General features: G+C 60.9%; 4 protein-coding genes across 4 annotated transcripts; 2 read left to right on the forward strand and 2 right to left on the reverse strand.

The window, feature by feature from the left end:
* Positions 1–157: 157 nt before the first annotated feature.
* Positions 158–595, forward strand: LOC136994624 (claw keratin-like). The gene has a single exon (XM_067313341.1). The coding sequence runs from the start codon at positions 158–160 to the stop codon at positions 593–595; it is 438 nt and encodes a 145-aa protein (XP_067169442.1).
* A 2,882-nt stretch (positions 596–3,477) lies between these two features.
* LOC136994628 (claw keratin-like) lies at positions 3,478–3,915 on the reverse strand. The gene has a single exon (XM_067313344.1). It carries the CDS (start codon positions 3,913–3,915, stop codon positions 3,478–3,480), a length of 438 nt encoding a protein of 145 aa, XP_067169445.1.
* Positions 3,916–5,840: 1,925 nt separating this feature from the next.
* LOC136994626 (claw keratin-like) lies at positions 5,841–6,278 on the forward strand. Its single transcript, XM_067313342.1, has one exon. The coding sequence runs from the start codon at positions 5,841–5,843 to the stop codon at positions 6,276–6,278; it is 438 nt and encodes a 145-aa protein (XP_067169443.1).
* Positions 6,279–9,163: 2,885 nt separating this feature from the next.
* Positions 9,164–9,601, reverse strand: LOC136994631 (claw keratin-like). The gene has a single exon (XM_067313348.1). The coding sequence runs from the start codon at positions 9,599–9,601 to the stop codon at positions 9,164–9,166; it is 438 nt and encodes a 145-aa protein (XP_067169449.1).
* Positions 9,602–13,851: the final 4,250 nt, after the last annotated feature.

The following is a 13,851-nucleotide window of genomic DNA, read 5'->3' on the forward strand; positions in this document are numbered from 1 at the left end:
TTGTGGCGCCTGCTGTTGCTGTGGCTGCCGAGATGCGCCAGAGCCTCTCGTGGTGCCCATGGGCACAATCCGCGAGCAGCGCGAGGCGTTAGTGCTCCGGCGTTGCGCTGAGCCCGGGCTCTGCCTTGTCTCGCAGCTTCCCCTGCCAAGCCGAAGGATGTCCTGCTCCGCCTTGTCCGCCTTGTCTCCCTACGGGGTGGCCGCCCCGGCCCCGGTGGCTGATGCCTACAACGAGCCCTGCGTGCAGCAGTGCCCTGACTCCACCGTGGTGATCCAGCCCCCGCCCACAGTGCTCACCTTACCTGGACCCATCCTCAGCTCCTTCCCGCAGCACAGCGGCGTCAGCTCGGTGGGAGCCCCTGTTGTTGGAGGGGGCTACGGTGGCACCTTTGGAGGCTTTGGAGGCCTTGGAGGTGGCTTTGGAGGCCTTGGAGGTGGCTTTGGAGGCCTTGGAGGCGGCTTTGGAGGCCTTGGAGGCTTTGGGGGTTCCGGCCGCCTTGGGGGCTTCGGGGGCTCTGGGGGCTTTGGGAGCTGTGGTTCCAGGGGCCTGGGCCTTGGCCGCCGCTACCTCGGCGGCAGCTGCGGACCCTGCTAAGCCCCACACTTGGCACGGCCACACACCAAGCACGGCTCCCGAAATCCACCGGCACCTCCCGAGCCCTGGCACCCAGCAAGGCCTCACTCCCGCATGAGTGACAGCGCAGCTGAGTGCCGGGTGCCTCCTCCTGCGGCAGAAGTGGTGCTCGTTGCTGCTCTACACCTCTGCACGGAGAGCGTGGCCTCGCCGTGGCCAGGACCCTGCTCTTCCCCACGTGCCTCCTCCCTTGGGAGCTGCAATAAAAGCTATGTTGCATCGCAATGTTGGCGCCTGGTGGTCCTTCCTCCTTCCCCACCTGCCCGCAGCCCCAGCCCAGACTCCTTTGGGCTCTCCCAGCTCGCACAGCATCACGCCTGGGGCCTGGGGGCACCTTGCTTGGTGCATCATAACTGCCGCTCGCCCTGTAGCTGGGCCACGGAGAGCACATCTCGTGAGCTGCCCCCCGTCACCCAGCAGCACTGAACCGCCCGCTGTGTTTCTAAGTCCCACTTTGCACGCGCCAAAGGGTTGTGGGCATTGTGCAGAAGCTCTTGGAAATGCCCTGCACAGCCAGCACGGGTGTTTGTTCCTGCCCTTCATGGGCTGGTAAAGAGTCCCCCTCAGAGGTCAGGGGAAATGGGGAAAGCATCTTTGCCTGCTTGGGGCTGCTGCTGAGCACCAGCCGTCCTGCTCTGCCTGCACGGGTGTCGGAGGCTTGCAGAAGGGTTACCGAGACATATCCACGTCTCCCCAGATTCCCTTCCGGTTGGGGAATTTGGGCTTTGAGGGATCCTGCTTCCTCTCAACGACCCTGGAAAGCGCAGGGGCATCCCGTGTCGCAAAAGCAGTGATGCACTTCGCTCCTAAGAGGGAAGCAGCACTACGTTTATTGCAGTAAGACAGCGACTTAACAAAGTTCAATCGTAAATAAGAACGATGTAATGAGGTTCGATTGGCAAGGTTCACTCAGTTATTTACTGCGTGAAGGACAGGGTCAGATGCGTGTGCAACGGAGACCCCGCCGTTGAGTCACGAGGTTCAGACTGGACCCCTTGCTTTCTAAACTCCTTCGGAGAGGAGCCAAGGTGCGGCTGAATCCAGCCCTAGTCTCAGACTTGGTCAGCGGTTTATGTCTAAGGGATTATGTGTGCAATTAGTCAGAGATATAACTCAGCAAAGTTTCGTGAAGTTCGCAAAAGTTCAGCATGCTGTTAATCACTTTGCGAGGATCTGTCGCGGGTAAGGAATCTCTCAACCTCGAGGGGTATCCTTGAGAGGCGTCCCTGCTCAAGGGGAGGTTCTGCAGTGCAGCCCGCTGCGAAGCAGGAGAGCTCAAGGGGCTCTGGGCTGCGCCCCTATTTATGGGGGGGAGATGATTGACTCATAGTCATATTTGCATACTAGACGGGCCTTAGCTGGCGCATGCTCAACCAGCCCCTACATACGTGCTGTTTACAGGGAGGTCAGGTTGAGGGGGAGAGAGCACATCAGTGTTGGGGGGGGGGGGGAAAGGAGCACACCGTCACATCCCGTCACCTGCGAGGGCAGAAACTCTGAGCAAGAGGTTGACGTGAATATGGCCCGGAGGGCCTTCCTTCCTCAATGCTCTTAGCATCATGCAATGCTAGTGCTGCATGGTGCCTTGCACAGAGACGGTGGCTACCAGGGGAAGAGTCAAAGGAGCAGGGCAGCACATTGGTGCCTGTTGGGGAGTTCATGAAAATGCTTCATGCACGATTGTGAAGAGAGAGAAAGGGCAAAAAGGAGCCAAATGGCAAAGCCAGGCATGGCTCTATTCCACATGCGCCCATCCCGCTCCTGCGCCCGAGCTGAAGTTCTCCTGTATCCTTTTTCCCTTTGGGAGGTTTCCTTTCCAGGTGTCCTGCCCCAGCAGAGCCATGTCCCCAGGGCTGGAGTTGGGCACTACAGGGGAAATGCAGGGAAGAGCTTCTGCTGGAGCGGTGGGGCAAAAGATGAGCTCAAGGGAGATCTTGGATCAGCAGAAGGAGGAGGAGGAAGGAAGCTGAAGGAGCTTGAGGAAAGGTTGGTGGTGTGTGGCGGTGGTTGGGCACCCTCTCCCCTACGGAGCCATTTCCTCAGCAGAGGTTCTGCCTGGGGCCTTTGGCCTTGGGGTGGCTCTGGCTGGGTGCACCAGCCCCGTGGCCCTGGGGGTGGACGCAGCCCATGGGAACAGGGGTGAAAGGGCACCAAGTGGCCTGTGGTGCCCAATACCTCTCCTTGGGCTTGGTGTGGGGGAGCCCAAGCTGGGAAGAAAAGGGGGAGAGAAAAGAGTGAAAAGGCGTTGCAGAAGGAGCCACATGCGTCCTGCGCTGTGGGCGACCGTCCGTGGAGGGACGTGCTGCAGAAGGGGCATCCGGGGGGCGCGAGGCAGCTCCCACAGGTTGCCCTAACGAGGCATCACTGTGGGAGCTGGGTGTGAGCAGCCAAACGAGCCCCCACCTGGCTGGGGCTGGGGCTGGGGCCAGGATGGGAAGAAGGAAGGAGGAAGAACCACCAGAGGCCAACGTTGCGATGCGACACAGGTTTTATTGCAGCTCCCAAGGGAGGAGGCACACGGGGAAGAGCACGGTGTGTGGCCACGGCGAGGCCACGGTCTCCGTGTAGAGGTGCGGAGTGCAACCCAGCACCAGCCGTGCCGCAGGAGGAGGCACCCGGCGCTTGGCTACGCTGTCACTGGGCAGCGCAGCTGGGAGCGCAGCTGAAGCGGGGCAGGAGGACACTCCCGGCGGGCTCTGTCCGGGCAAGAGGCAGTCGAGCACAGTCGCGAGCTGAGCTGGGGAGCCGAGCGGAGCAGGAGCCCTTGCTGGGTGCCAGGGCTCGGGAGGTGCCGGTGGATTTCGGGAGCTGTCCTTGGTGTGTGGCCGTGCCAAGTGTGGGGCTTAGCAGGGTCCGCAGCTGCCGCCGAGGTAGCGGCGGCCAAGGCCCAGGCCCCTGGAACCACAGCTCCCAAAGCCCCCAGAGCCCCCGAAGCCCCCAAGGCGGCCGGAACCCCCAAAGCCTCCAAGGCCTCCAAAGCCACCTCCAAGGCCTCCAAAGCGGCCTCCAAGGCCTCCAAAGCCACCTCCAAGGCCTCCAAAGCCTCCAAAGGTGCCACCGTAGCCCCCTCCAACAACAGGGGCTCCCACCGAGCTGACGCCGCTGTGCTGCGGGAAGGAGCTGAGGATGGGTCCAGGTAAGGTGAGCACTGTGGGCGGGGGCTGGATCACCACGGTGGAGTCAGGGCACTGCTGCACGCAGGGCTCGTTGTAGGCATCAGCCACCGGGGCCGGGGCGGCCACCCCGTAGGGAGACAAGGCGGACAAGGCGGAGCAGGACATCCTTCGGCTTGGCAGGGGAAGCTGCGAGACAAGGCAGAGCCCGGGCTCAGCGCAACGCCGGAGCACTAACGCCTCGCGCTGCTCGCGGATTGTGCCCATGGGCACCACGAGAGGCTCTGGCGCATCTCGGCAGCCACAGCAACAGCAGGCGCCACACTGGACGTGCCCCTGGAGACCACTTTCCCTCCTTGAGCGCTCCCAGCTACAAACTAGCACAGAGGAGAGAGGAAAAGCACCCTCGTCCAACCCAGAGGGAAAGTCCCAGAGCACCCAGAAGAGGTGGCTGCACCGCTCCGCTCAACACATTGCATCTAAGCCCTGGGACTTCCAGCAGCCCTCCTTCCCGTAGCTCTCCAGGAGCACCACCCCATCCAAAACGGTGACATTATCTAAAGCGGTGGTGGGCACACAGCAAGCAATACACCAGAGAAGTCAGTGCTGAGAAAGGAAGGAGGCAGAGAAGGTTTGGACTTACTGCGTTGAGGAAGGAGTTCAAGTGGAGGCAGCTGGATAGAGGGCTGCAAAGCCCGCAGCTCTTTTATACCTGTTGCGGAGGCCCCGGGCAGCGAGCAGAGGGCGGTTGCGGAAGCCCCAGTTAATCCGGCCGTAAAGCGGGCACACATCATGCATCAGCTAACGATGCGGGGCAATTCTGCCTCTCCGCGTTGGGGACACGTAATGACACGAAAGACAAGAGGCTCTCATAGCTGACAATAGCAGCAATAAAGCCCAACTGGTTCCTCAAATCGCAGCCGAGAGCGTCTGTACCAGGCCCCCCATGCAGACGGGCTGTGCCTGTGCCGAGCGCAATGCCCCTGCTCTTTGCACGGCCCTCCAGCGGTCCTGGCATCCCGCGTTGGGGACAGGCAGGGAGACGGGGGGAGACTTGGCGGTGCCCATGTGCCCCAGCGCCACGTGCCCCAGCCCTCACTGGCGCCGGGGGATGGCGGGCACTTGAGGGCCACCCCGGCAGTCCGGCATTGTGTCTCCATTTCCCATGACCTCCCGGCACCTCTGTTTACCAGCCCATAAAACGGGGCTAATAACACACGTGCTGCGTGCACCCAGCATTTACAAGTGCGTCTGCAAGACGCCCATTGCTCTTTTACGTGTTCAAAGTGGGGGATTAGGAACATATCGGGGTTTATTGCTATTGTCGGCTATTACAGCGTGTTGTCTTTCATGTCATTATGTGTCACGGCTTTGCCCTCCCGGCACCGCCTTGCTCTCCGAGGCATGTTTGCCTGGCTGGTCCTCAGCGCAGTGGGGCAGAATTGCCCCGTGTCGTTAGCTGATGCATGACGCGTGCCCGCTTTACGGCCGGATTAACTGAGGCTTCCGCAACCGCCCTCTGCTCGCTGCCCGGGGCCTCCGCAACAGGTATAAAAGAGCTGCGGGCTTTGCAGCCCTCTATCCAGCTGCCTCCACTTGAACTCCTTCCTCAACGCAGTAAGTCCAAACCTTCTCTGCCTCCTTCCTTTCTCAGCACTGACTTCTCTGGTGTATTGCTTGCTGTGTGCCCCACCACCGCTTTAGATAATGTCACCGTTTTGGATGGGGTGGTGCTCCTGGAGAGCTACGGGAAGGAGGGCTGCTGGAAGTCCCAGGGCTTAGATGCAATGTGTTGAGCGGAGCGGTGCAGCCACCTCTTCTGGGTGCTCTGGGACTTTCCCTCTGGGTTGGACGAGGGTGCTTTTCCTCTCTCCTCTGTGCTAGTTTGTAGCTGGGAGCGCTCAAGGAGGGAAAGTGGTCTCCAGGGGCACGTCCAGTGTGGCGCCTGCTGTTGCTGTGGCTGCCGAGATGCGCCAGAGCCTCTCGTGGTGCCCATGGGCACAATCCGCGAGCAGCGCGAGGCGTTAGTGCTCCGGCGTTGCGCTGAGCCCGGGCTCTGCCTTGTCTCGCAGCTTCCCCTGCCAAGCCGAAGGATGTCCTGCTCCGCCTTGTCCGCCTTGTCTCCCTACGGGGTGGCCGCCCCGGCCCCGGTGGCTGATGCCTACAACGAGCCCTGCGTGCAGCAGTGCCCTGACTCCACCGTGGTGATCCAGCCCCCGCCCACAGTGCTCACCTTACCTGGACCCATCCTCAGCTCCTTCCCGCAGCACAGCGGCGTCAGCTCGGTGGGAGCCCCTGTTGTTGGAGGGGGCTACGGTGGCACCTTTGGAGGCTTTGGAGGCCTTGGAGGTGGCTTTGGAGGCCTTGGAGGTGGCTTTGGAGGCCTTGGAGGCGGCTTTGGAGGCCTTGGAGGCTTTGGGGGTTCCGGCCGCCTTGGGGGCTTCGGGGGCTCTGGGGGCTTTGGGAGCTGTGGTTCCAGGGGCCTGGGCCTTGGCCGCCGCTACCTCGGCGGCAGCTGCGGACCCTGCTAAGCCCCACACTTGGCACGGCCACACACCAAGCACGGCTCCCGAAATCCACCGGCACCTCCCGAGCCCTGGCACCCAGCAAGGCCTCACTCCCGCATGAGTGACAGCGCAGCTGAGTGCCGGGTGCCTCCTCCTGCGGCAGAAGTGGTGCTCGTTGCTGCTCTACACCTCTGCACGGAGAGCGTGGCCTCGCCGTGGCCAGGACCCTGCTCTTCCCCACGTGCCTCCTCCCTTGGGAGCTGCAATAAAAGCTATGTTGCATCGCAATGTTGGCGCCTGGTGGTCCTTCCTCCTTCCCCACCTGCCCGCAGCCCCAGCCCAGACTCCTTTGGGCTCTCCCAGCTCGCACAGCATCACGCCTGGGGCCTGGGGGCACCTTGCTTGGTGCATCATAACTGCCGCTCGCCCTGTAGCTGGGCCACGGAGAGCACATCTCGTGAGCTGCCCCCCGTCACCCAGCAGCACTGAACCGCCCGCTGTGTTTCTAAGTCCCACTTTGCACGCGCCAAAGGGTTGTGGGCATTGTGCAGAAGCTCTTGGAAATGCCCTGCACAGCCAGCACGGGTGTTTGTTCCTGCCCTTCATGGGCTGGTAAAGAGTCCCCCTCAGAGGTCAGGGGAAATGGGGAAAGCATCTTTGCCTGCTTGGGGCTGCTGCTGAGCACCAGCCGTCCTGCTCTGCCTGCACGGGTGTCGGAGGCTTGCAGAAGGGTTACCGAGACATATCCACGTCTCCCCAGATTCCCTTCCGGTTGGGGAATTTGGGCTTTGAGGGATCCTGCTTCCTCTCAACGACCCTGGAAAGCACAGGGGCATCCCGTGTCGCAAAAGCAGTGATGCACTTCGCTCCTAAGAGGGAAGCAGCACTACGTTTATTGCAGTAAGACAGCGACTTAACAAAGTTCAATCGTAAATAAGAACGATGTAATGAGGTTCGATTGGCAAGGTTCACTCAGTTATTTACTGCGTGAAGGACAGGGTCAGATGCGTGTGCAACGGAGACCCCGCCGTTGAGTCACGAGGTTCAGACTGGACCCCCTTGCTTTCTAAACTCCTTCGGAGAGGAGCCAAGGTGCGGCTGAATCCAGCCCTAGTCTCAGACTTGGTCAGCGGTTTATGTCTAAGGGATTATGTGTGCAATTAGTCAGAGATATAACTCAGCAAAGTTTCGTGAAGTTCGCAAAAGTTCAGCATGCTGTTAATCACTTTGCGAGGATCTGTCGCGGGTAAGGAATCTCTCAACCTCGAGGGGTATCCTTGAGAGGTGTCCCTGCTCAAGGGGAGGTTCTGCAGTGCAGCCCGCTGCGAAGCAGGAGAGCTCAAGGGGCTCTGGGCTGCCCCCTATTTATGGGGGGGAGATGATTGACTCATAGTCATATTTGCATACTAGACGGGCCTTAGCTGGCGCATGCTCAACCAGCCCCTACATACGTGCTGTTTACAGGGAGGTCAGGTTGAGGGGGAGAGAGCACATCAGTGTTGGGGGGGGGGGGGAAAGGAGCACACCGTCACATCCCGTCACCTGCGAGGGCAGAAACTCTGAGCAAGAGGTTGACGTGAATATGGCCCGGAGGGCCCTTCCTTCCTCAATGCTCTTAGCATCATGCAATGCTAGTGCTGCATGGTGCCTTGCACAGAGACGGTGGCTACCAGGGGAAGAGTCAAAGGAGCAGGGCAGCACATTGGTGCCTGTTGGGGAGTTCATGAAAAATGCTTCATGCACGATTGTGAAGAGAGAGAAAGGGCAAAAAGGAGCCAAATGGCAAAGCCAGGCATGGCTCTATTCCACATGCGCCCATCCCGCTCCTGCGCCCGAGCTGAAGTTCTCCTGTATCCTTTTTCCCTTTGGGAGGTTTCCTTTCCAGGTGTCCTGCCCCAGCAGAGCCATGTCCCCAGGGCTGGAGTTGGGCACTACAGGGGAAATGCAGGGAAGAGCTTCTGCTGGAGCGGTGGGGCAAAAGATGAGCTCAAGGGAGATCTTGGATCAGCAGAAGGAGGAGGAGGAAGGAAGCTGAAGGAGCTTGAGGAAAGGTTGGTGGTGTGTGGCGGTGGTTGGGCACCCTCTCCCCTACGGAGCCATTTCCTCAGCAGAGGTTCTGCCTGGGGCCTTTGGCCTTGGGGTGGCTCTGGCTGGGTGCACCAGCCCCGTGGCCCTGGGGGTGGACGCAGCCCATGGGAACAGGGGTGAAAGGGCACCAAGTGGCCTGTGGTGCCCAATACCTCTCCTTGGGCTTGGTGTGGGGGAGCCCAAGCTGGGAAGAAAAGGGGGAGAGAAAAGAGTGAAAAGGCATTGCAGAAGGAGCCACATGCGTCCTGCGCTGTGGGCGACCGTCCCGTGGAGGGACGTGCTGCAGAAGGGGCATCCGGGGGGCGCGAGGCAGCTCCCACAGGTTGCCCTAACGAGGCATCACTGTGGGAGCTGGGTGTGAGCAGCCAAACGAGCCCCCACCTGGCTGGGGCTGGGGCTGGGGCCAGGATGGGAAGAAGGAAGGAGGAAGAACCACCAGAGGCCAACGTTGCGATGCGACACAGGTTTTATTGCAGCTCCCAAGGGAGGAGGCACACGGGGAAGAGCACGGTGTGTGGCCACGGCGAGGCCACGGTCTCCGTGTAGAGGTGCGGAGTGCAACCCAGCACCAGCCGTGCCGCAGGAGGAGGCACCCGGCGCTTGGCTACGCTGTCACTGGGCAGCGCAGCTGGGAGCGCAGCTGAAGCGGGGCAGGAGGACACTCCCGGCGGGCTCTGTCCGGGCATGAGGCAGTCGAGCACAGTCGCGAGCTGAGCTGGGGAGCCGAGCGGAGCAGGAGCCCTTGCTGGGTGCCAGGGCTCGGGAGGTGCCGGTGGATTTCGGGAGCTGTCCTTGGTGTGTGGCCGTGCCAAGTGTGGGGCTTAGCAGGGTCCGCAGCTGCCGCCGAGGTAGCGGCGGCCAAGGCCCAGGCCCCTGGAACCACAGCTCCCAAAGCCCCCAGAGCCCCCGAAGCCCCCAAGGCGGCCGGAACCCCCAAAGCCTCCAAGGCCTCCAAAGCCACCTCCAAGGCCTCCAAAGCGGCCTCCAAGGCCTCCAAAGCCACCTCCAAGGCCTCCAAAGCCTCCAAAGGTGCCACCGTAGCCCCCTCCAACAACAGGGGCTCCCACCGAGCTGACGCCGCTGTGCTGCGGGAAGGAGCTGAGGATGGGTCCAGGTAAGGTGAGCACTGTGGGCGGGGGCTGGATCACCACGGTGGAGTCAGGGCACTGCTGCACGCAGGGCTCGTTGTAGGCATCAGCCACCGGGGCCGGGGCGGCCACCCCGTAGGGAGACAAGGCGGACAAGGCGGAGCAGGACATCCTTCGGCTTGGCAGGGGAAGCTGCGAGACAAGGCAGAGCCCGGGCTCAGCGCAACGCCGGAGCACTAACGCCTCGCGCTGCTCGCGGATTGTGCCCATGGGCACCACGAGAGGCTCTGGCGCATCTCGGCAGCCACAGCAACAGCAGGCGCCACACTGGACGTGCCCCTGGAGACCACTTTCCCTCCTTGAGCACTCCCAGCTACAAACTAGCACAGAGGAGAGAGGAAAAGCACCCTCGTCCAACCCAGAGGGAAAGTCCCAGAGCACCCAGAAGAGGTGGCTGCACCGCTCCGCTCAACACATTGCATCTAAGCCCTGGGACTTCCAGCAGCCCTCCTTCCCGTAGCTCTCCAGGAGCACCACCCCATCCAAAACGGTGACATTATCTAAAGCGGTGGTGGGGCACACAGCAAGCAATACACCAGAGAAGTCAGTGCTGAGAAAGGAAGGAGGCAGAGAAGGTTTGGACTTACTGCGTTGAGGAAGGAGTTCAAGTGGAGGCAGCTGGATAGAGGGCTGCAAAGCCCGCAGCTCTTTTATACCTGTTGCGGAGGCCCCGGGCAGCGAGCAGAGGGCGGTTGCGGAAGCCCCAGTTAATCCGGCCGTAAAGCGGGCACACATCATGCATCAGCTAACGATGCGGGGCAATTCTGCCTCTCCGCGTTGGGGACACGTAATGACACGAAAGACAAGAGGCTCTCATAGCTGACAATAGCAGCAATAAAGCCCAACTGGTTCCTCAAATCGCAGCCGAGAGCGTCTGTACCAGGCCCCCCATGCAGACGGGCTGTGCCTGTGCCGAGCGCAATGCCCCTGCTCTTTGCACGGCCCTCCAGCGGTCCTGGCATCCCGCGTTGGGGACAGGCAGGGAGACGGGGGAGACTTGGCGGTGCCCATGTGCCCCAGCGCCACGTGCCCCAGCCCTCACTGGTGCCGGGGGATGGCGGGCACTTGAGGGCCACCCCGGCAGTCCGGCATTGTGTCTCCATTTCCCATGACCTCCCGGCACCTCTGTTTACCAGCCCATAAAACGGGGCTAATAACACACGTGCTGCGTGCACCCAGCATTTACAAGTGCGTCTGCAAGACGCCCATTACTCTTTTACGTGTTCAAAGTGGGGGATTAGGAACATATCGGGGTTTATTGCTATTGTCGGCTATTACAGCGTGTTGTCTTTCATGTCATTATGTGTCACGGCTTTGCCCTCCCGGCACCGCCTTGCTCTCCGAGGCATGTTTGCCTGGCTGGTCCTCAGCGCAGTGGGGCAGAATTGCCCCGTGTCGTTAGCTGATGCATGACGCGTGCCCGCTTTACGGCCGGATTAACTGAGGCTTCCGCAACCGCCCTCTGCTCGCTGCCCAGGGCCTCCGCAACAGGTATAAAAGAGCTGCGGGCTTTGCAGCCCTCTATCCAGCTGCCTCCACTTGAACTCCTTCCTCAACGCAGTAAGTCCAAACCTTCTCTGCCTCCTTCCTTTCTCAGCACTGACTTCTCTGGTGTATTGCTTGCTGTGTGCCCCACCACCGCTTTAGATAATGTCACCGTTTTGGATGGGGTGGTGCTCCTGGAGAGCTACGGGAAGGAGGGCTGCTGGAAGTCCCAGGGCTTAGATGCAATGTGTTGAGCGGAGCGGTGCAGCCACCTCTTCTGGGTGCTCTGGGACTTTCCCTCTGGGTTGGACGAGGGTGCTTTTCCTCTCTCCTCTGTGCTAGTTTGTAGCTGGGAGCGCTCAAGGAGGGAAAGTGGTCTCCAGGGGCACGTCCAGTGTGGCGCCTGCTGTTGCTGTGGCTGCCGAGATGCGCCAGAGCCTCTCGTGGTGCCCATGGGCACAATCCGCGAGCAGCGCGAGGCGTTAGTGCTCCGGCGTTGCGCTGAGCCCGGGCTCTGCCTTGTCTCGCAGCTTCCCCTGCCAAGCCGAAGGATGTCCTGCTCCGCCTTGTCCGCCTTGTCTCCCTACGGGGTGGCCGCCCCGGCCCCGGTGGCTGATGCCTACAACGAGCCCTGCGTGCAGCAGTGCCCTGACTCCACCGTGGTGATCCAGCCCCCGCCCACAGTGCTCACCTTACCTGGACCCATCCTCAGCTCCTTCCCGCAGCACAGCGGCATCAGCTCGGTGGGAGCCCCTGTTGTTGGAGGGGGCTACGGTGGCACCTTTGGAGGCTTTGGAGGCCTTGGAGGTGGCTTTGGAGGCCTTGGAGGTGGCTTTGGAGGCCTTGGAGGCTTTGGGGGTTCCGGCCGCCTTGGGGGCTTCGGGGGCTCTGGGGGCTTTGGGAGCTGTGGTTCCAGGGGCCTGGGCCTTGGCCGCCGCTACCTCGGCGGCAGCTGCGGACCCTGCTAAGCCCCACACTTGGCACGGCCACACACCAAGCACGGCTCCCGAAATCCACCGGCACCTCCCGAGCCCTGGCACCCAGCAAGGCCTCACTCCCGCATGAGTGACAGCGCAGCTGAGTGCCGGGTGCCTCCTCCTGCGGCAGAAGTGGTGCTCGTTGCTGCTCTACACCTCTGCACGGAGAGCGTGGCCTCGCCGTGGCCAGGACCCTGCTCTTCCCCACGTGCCTCCTCCCTTGGGAGCTGCAATAAAAGCTATGTTGCATCGCAATGTTGGCGCCTGGTGGTCCTTCCTCCTTCCCCACCTGCCCGCAGCCCCAGCCCAGACTCCTTTGGGCTCTCCCAGCTCGCACAGCATCACGCCTGGGGCCTGGGGGCACCTTGCTTGGTGCATCATAACTGCCGCTCGCCCTGTAGCTGGGCCACGGAGAGCACATCTCGTGAGCTGCCCCCCGTCACCCAGCAGCACTGAACCGCCCGCTGTGTTTCTAAGTCCCACTTTGCACGCGCCAAAGGGTTGTGGGCATTGTGCAGAAGCTCTTGGAAATGCCCTGCACAGCCAGCACGGGTGTTTGTTCCTGCCCTTCATGGGCTGGTAAAGAGTCCCCCTCAGAGGTCAGGGGAAATGGGGAAAGCATCTTTGCCTGCTTGGGGCTGCTGCTGAGCACCAGCCGTCCTGCTCTGCCTGCACGGGTGTCGGAGGCTTGCAGAAGGGTTACCGAGACATATCCACGTCTCCCCAGATTCCCTTCCGGTTGGGGAATTTGGGCTTTGAGGGATCCTGCTTCCTCTCAACGACCCTGGAAAGCGCAGGGGCATCCCGTGTCGCAAAAGCAGTGATGCACTTCGCTCCTAAGAGGGAAGCAGCACTACGTTTATTGCAGTAAGACAGCGACTTAACAAAGTTCAATCGTAAATAAGAACGATGTAATGAGGTTCGATTGGCAAGGTTCACTCAGTTATTTACTGCGTGAAGGACAGGGTCAGATGCGTGTGCAACGGAGACCCCGCCGTTGAGTCACGAGGTTCAGACTGGACCCCCTTGCTTTCTAAACTCCTTCGGAGAGGAGCCAAGGTGCGGCTGAATCCAGCCCTAGTCTCAGACTTGGTCAGCGGTTTATGTCTAAGGGATTATGTGTGCAATTAGTCAGAGATATAACTCAGCAAAGTTTCGTGAAGTTCGCAAAAGTTCAGCATGCTGTTAATCACTTTGCGAGGATCTGTCGCAGGTAAGGAATCTCTCAACCTCGAGGGGTATCCTTGAGAGGCGTCCCTGCTCAAGGGGAGGTTCTGCAGTGCAGCCCGCTGCGAAGCAGGAGAGCTCAAGGGGCTCTGGGCTGCCCCCTATTTATGGGGGGGAGATGATTGACTCATAGTCATATTTGCATACTAGACGGGCCTTAGCTGGCGCATGCTCAACCAGCCCCTACATACGTGCTGTTTACAGGGAGGTCAGGTTGAGGGGGAGAGAGCACATCAGTGTTGGGGGGGGGGGGGGAAAGGAGCACACCGTCACATCCCGTCACCTGCGAGGGCAGAAACTCTGAGCAAGAGGTTGACGTGAATATGGCCCGGAGGGCCCTTCCTTCCTCAATGCTCTTAGCATCATGCAATGCTAGTGCTGCATGGTGCCTTGCACAGAGACGGTGGCTACCAGGGGAAGAGTCAAAGGAGCAGGGCAGCACATTGGTGCCTGTTGGGGAGTTCATGAAAAATGCTTCATGCACGATTGTGAAGAGAGAGAAAGGGCAAAAAGGAGCCAAATGGCAAAGCCAGGCATGGCTCTATTCCACATGCGCCCATCCCGCTCCTGCGCCCGAGCTGAAGTTCTCCTGTATCCTTTTTCCCTTTGGGAGGTTTCCTTTCCAGGTGTCCTGCCCCAGCAGAGCCATGTCCCCAGGGCTGGAGTTGGGCA

Source organism: Apteryx mantelli, chromosome 31 (genome assembly GCF_036417845.1).
Source record: "Apteryx mantelli isolate bAptMan1 chromosome 31, bAptMan1.hap1, whole genome shotgun sequence".
NCBI lineage: Eukaryota > Metazoa > Chordata > Aves > Apterygiformes > Apterygidae > Apteryx > Apteryx mantelli.

Excerpts from the sequence above, each read along its gene's own strand:
- LOC136994624 (XM_067313341.1), top strand. The coding sequence starts at position 158 with ATGTCCTGCTCCGCCTTGTCCGCCTTGTCTCCCTACGGGGTGGCCGCC.
- LOC136994628 (XM_067313344.1), bottom strand. The coding sequence starts at position 3,915 with ATGTCCTGCTCCGCCTTGTCCGCCTTGTCTCCCTACGGGGTGGCCGCC.
- LOC136994626 (XM_067313342.1), top strand. The coding sequence starts at position 5,841 with ATGTCCTGCTCCGCCTTGTCCGCCTTGTCTCCCTACGGGGTGGCCGCC.
- LOC136994631 (XM_067313348.1), bottom strand. The coding sequence starts at position 9,601 with ATGTCCTGCTCCGCCTTGTCCGCCTTGTCTCCCTACGGGGTGGCCGCC.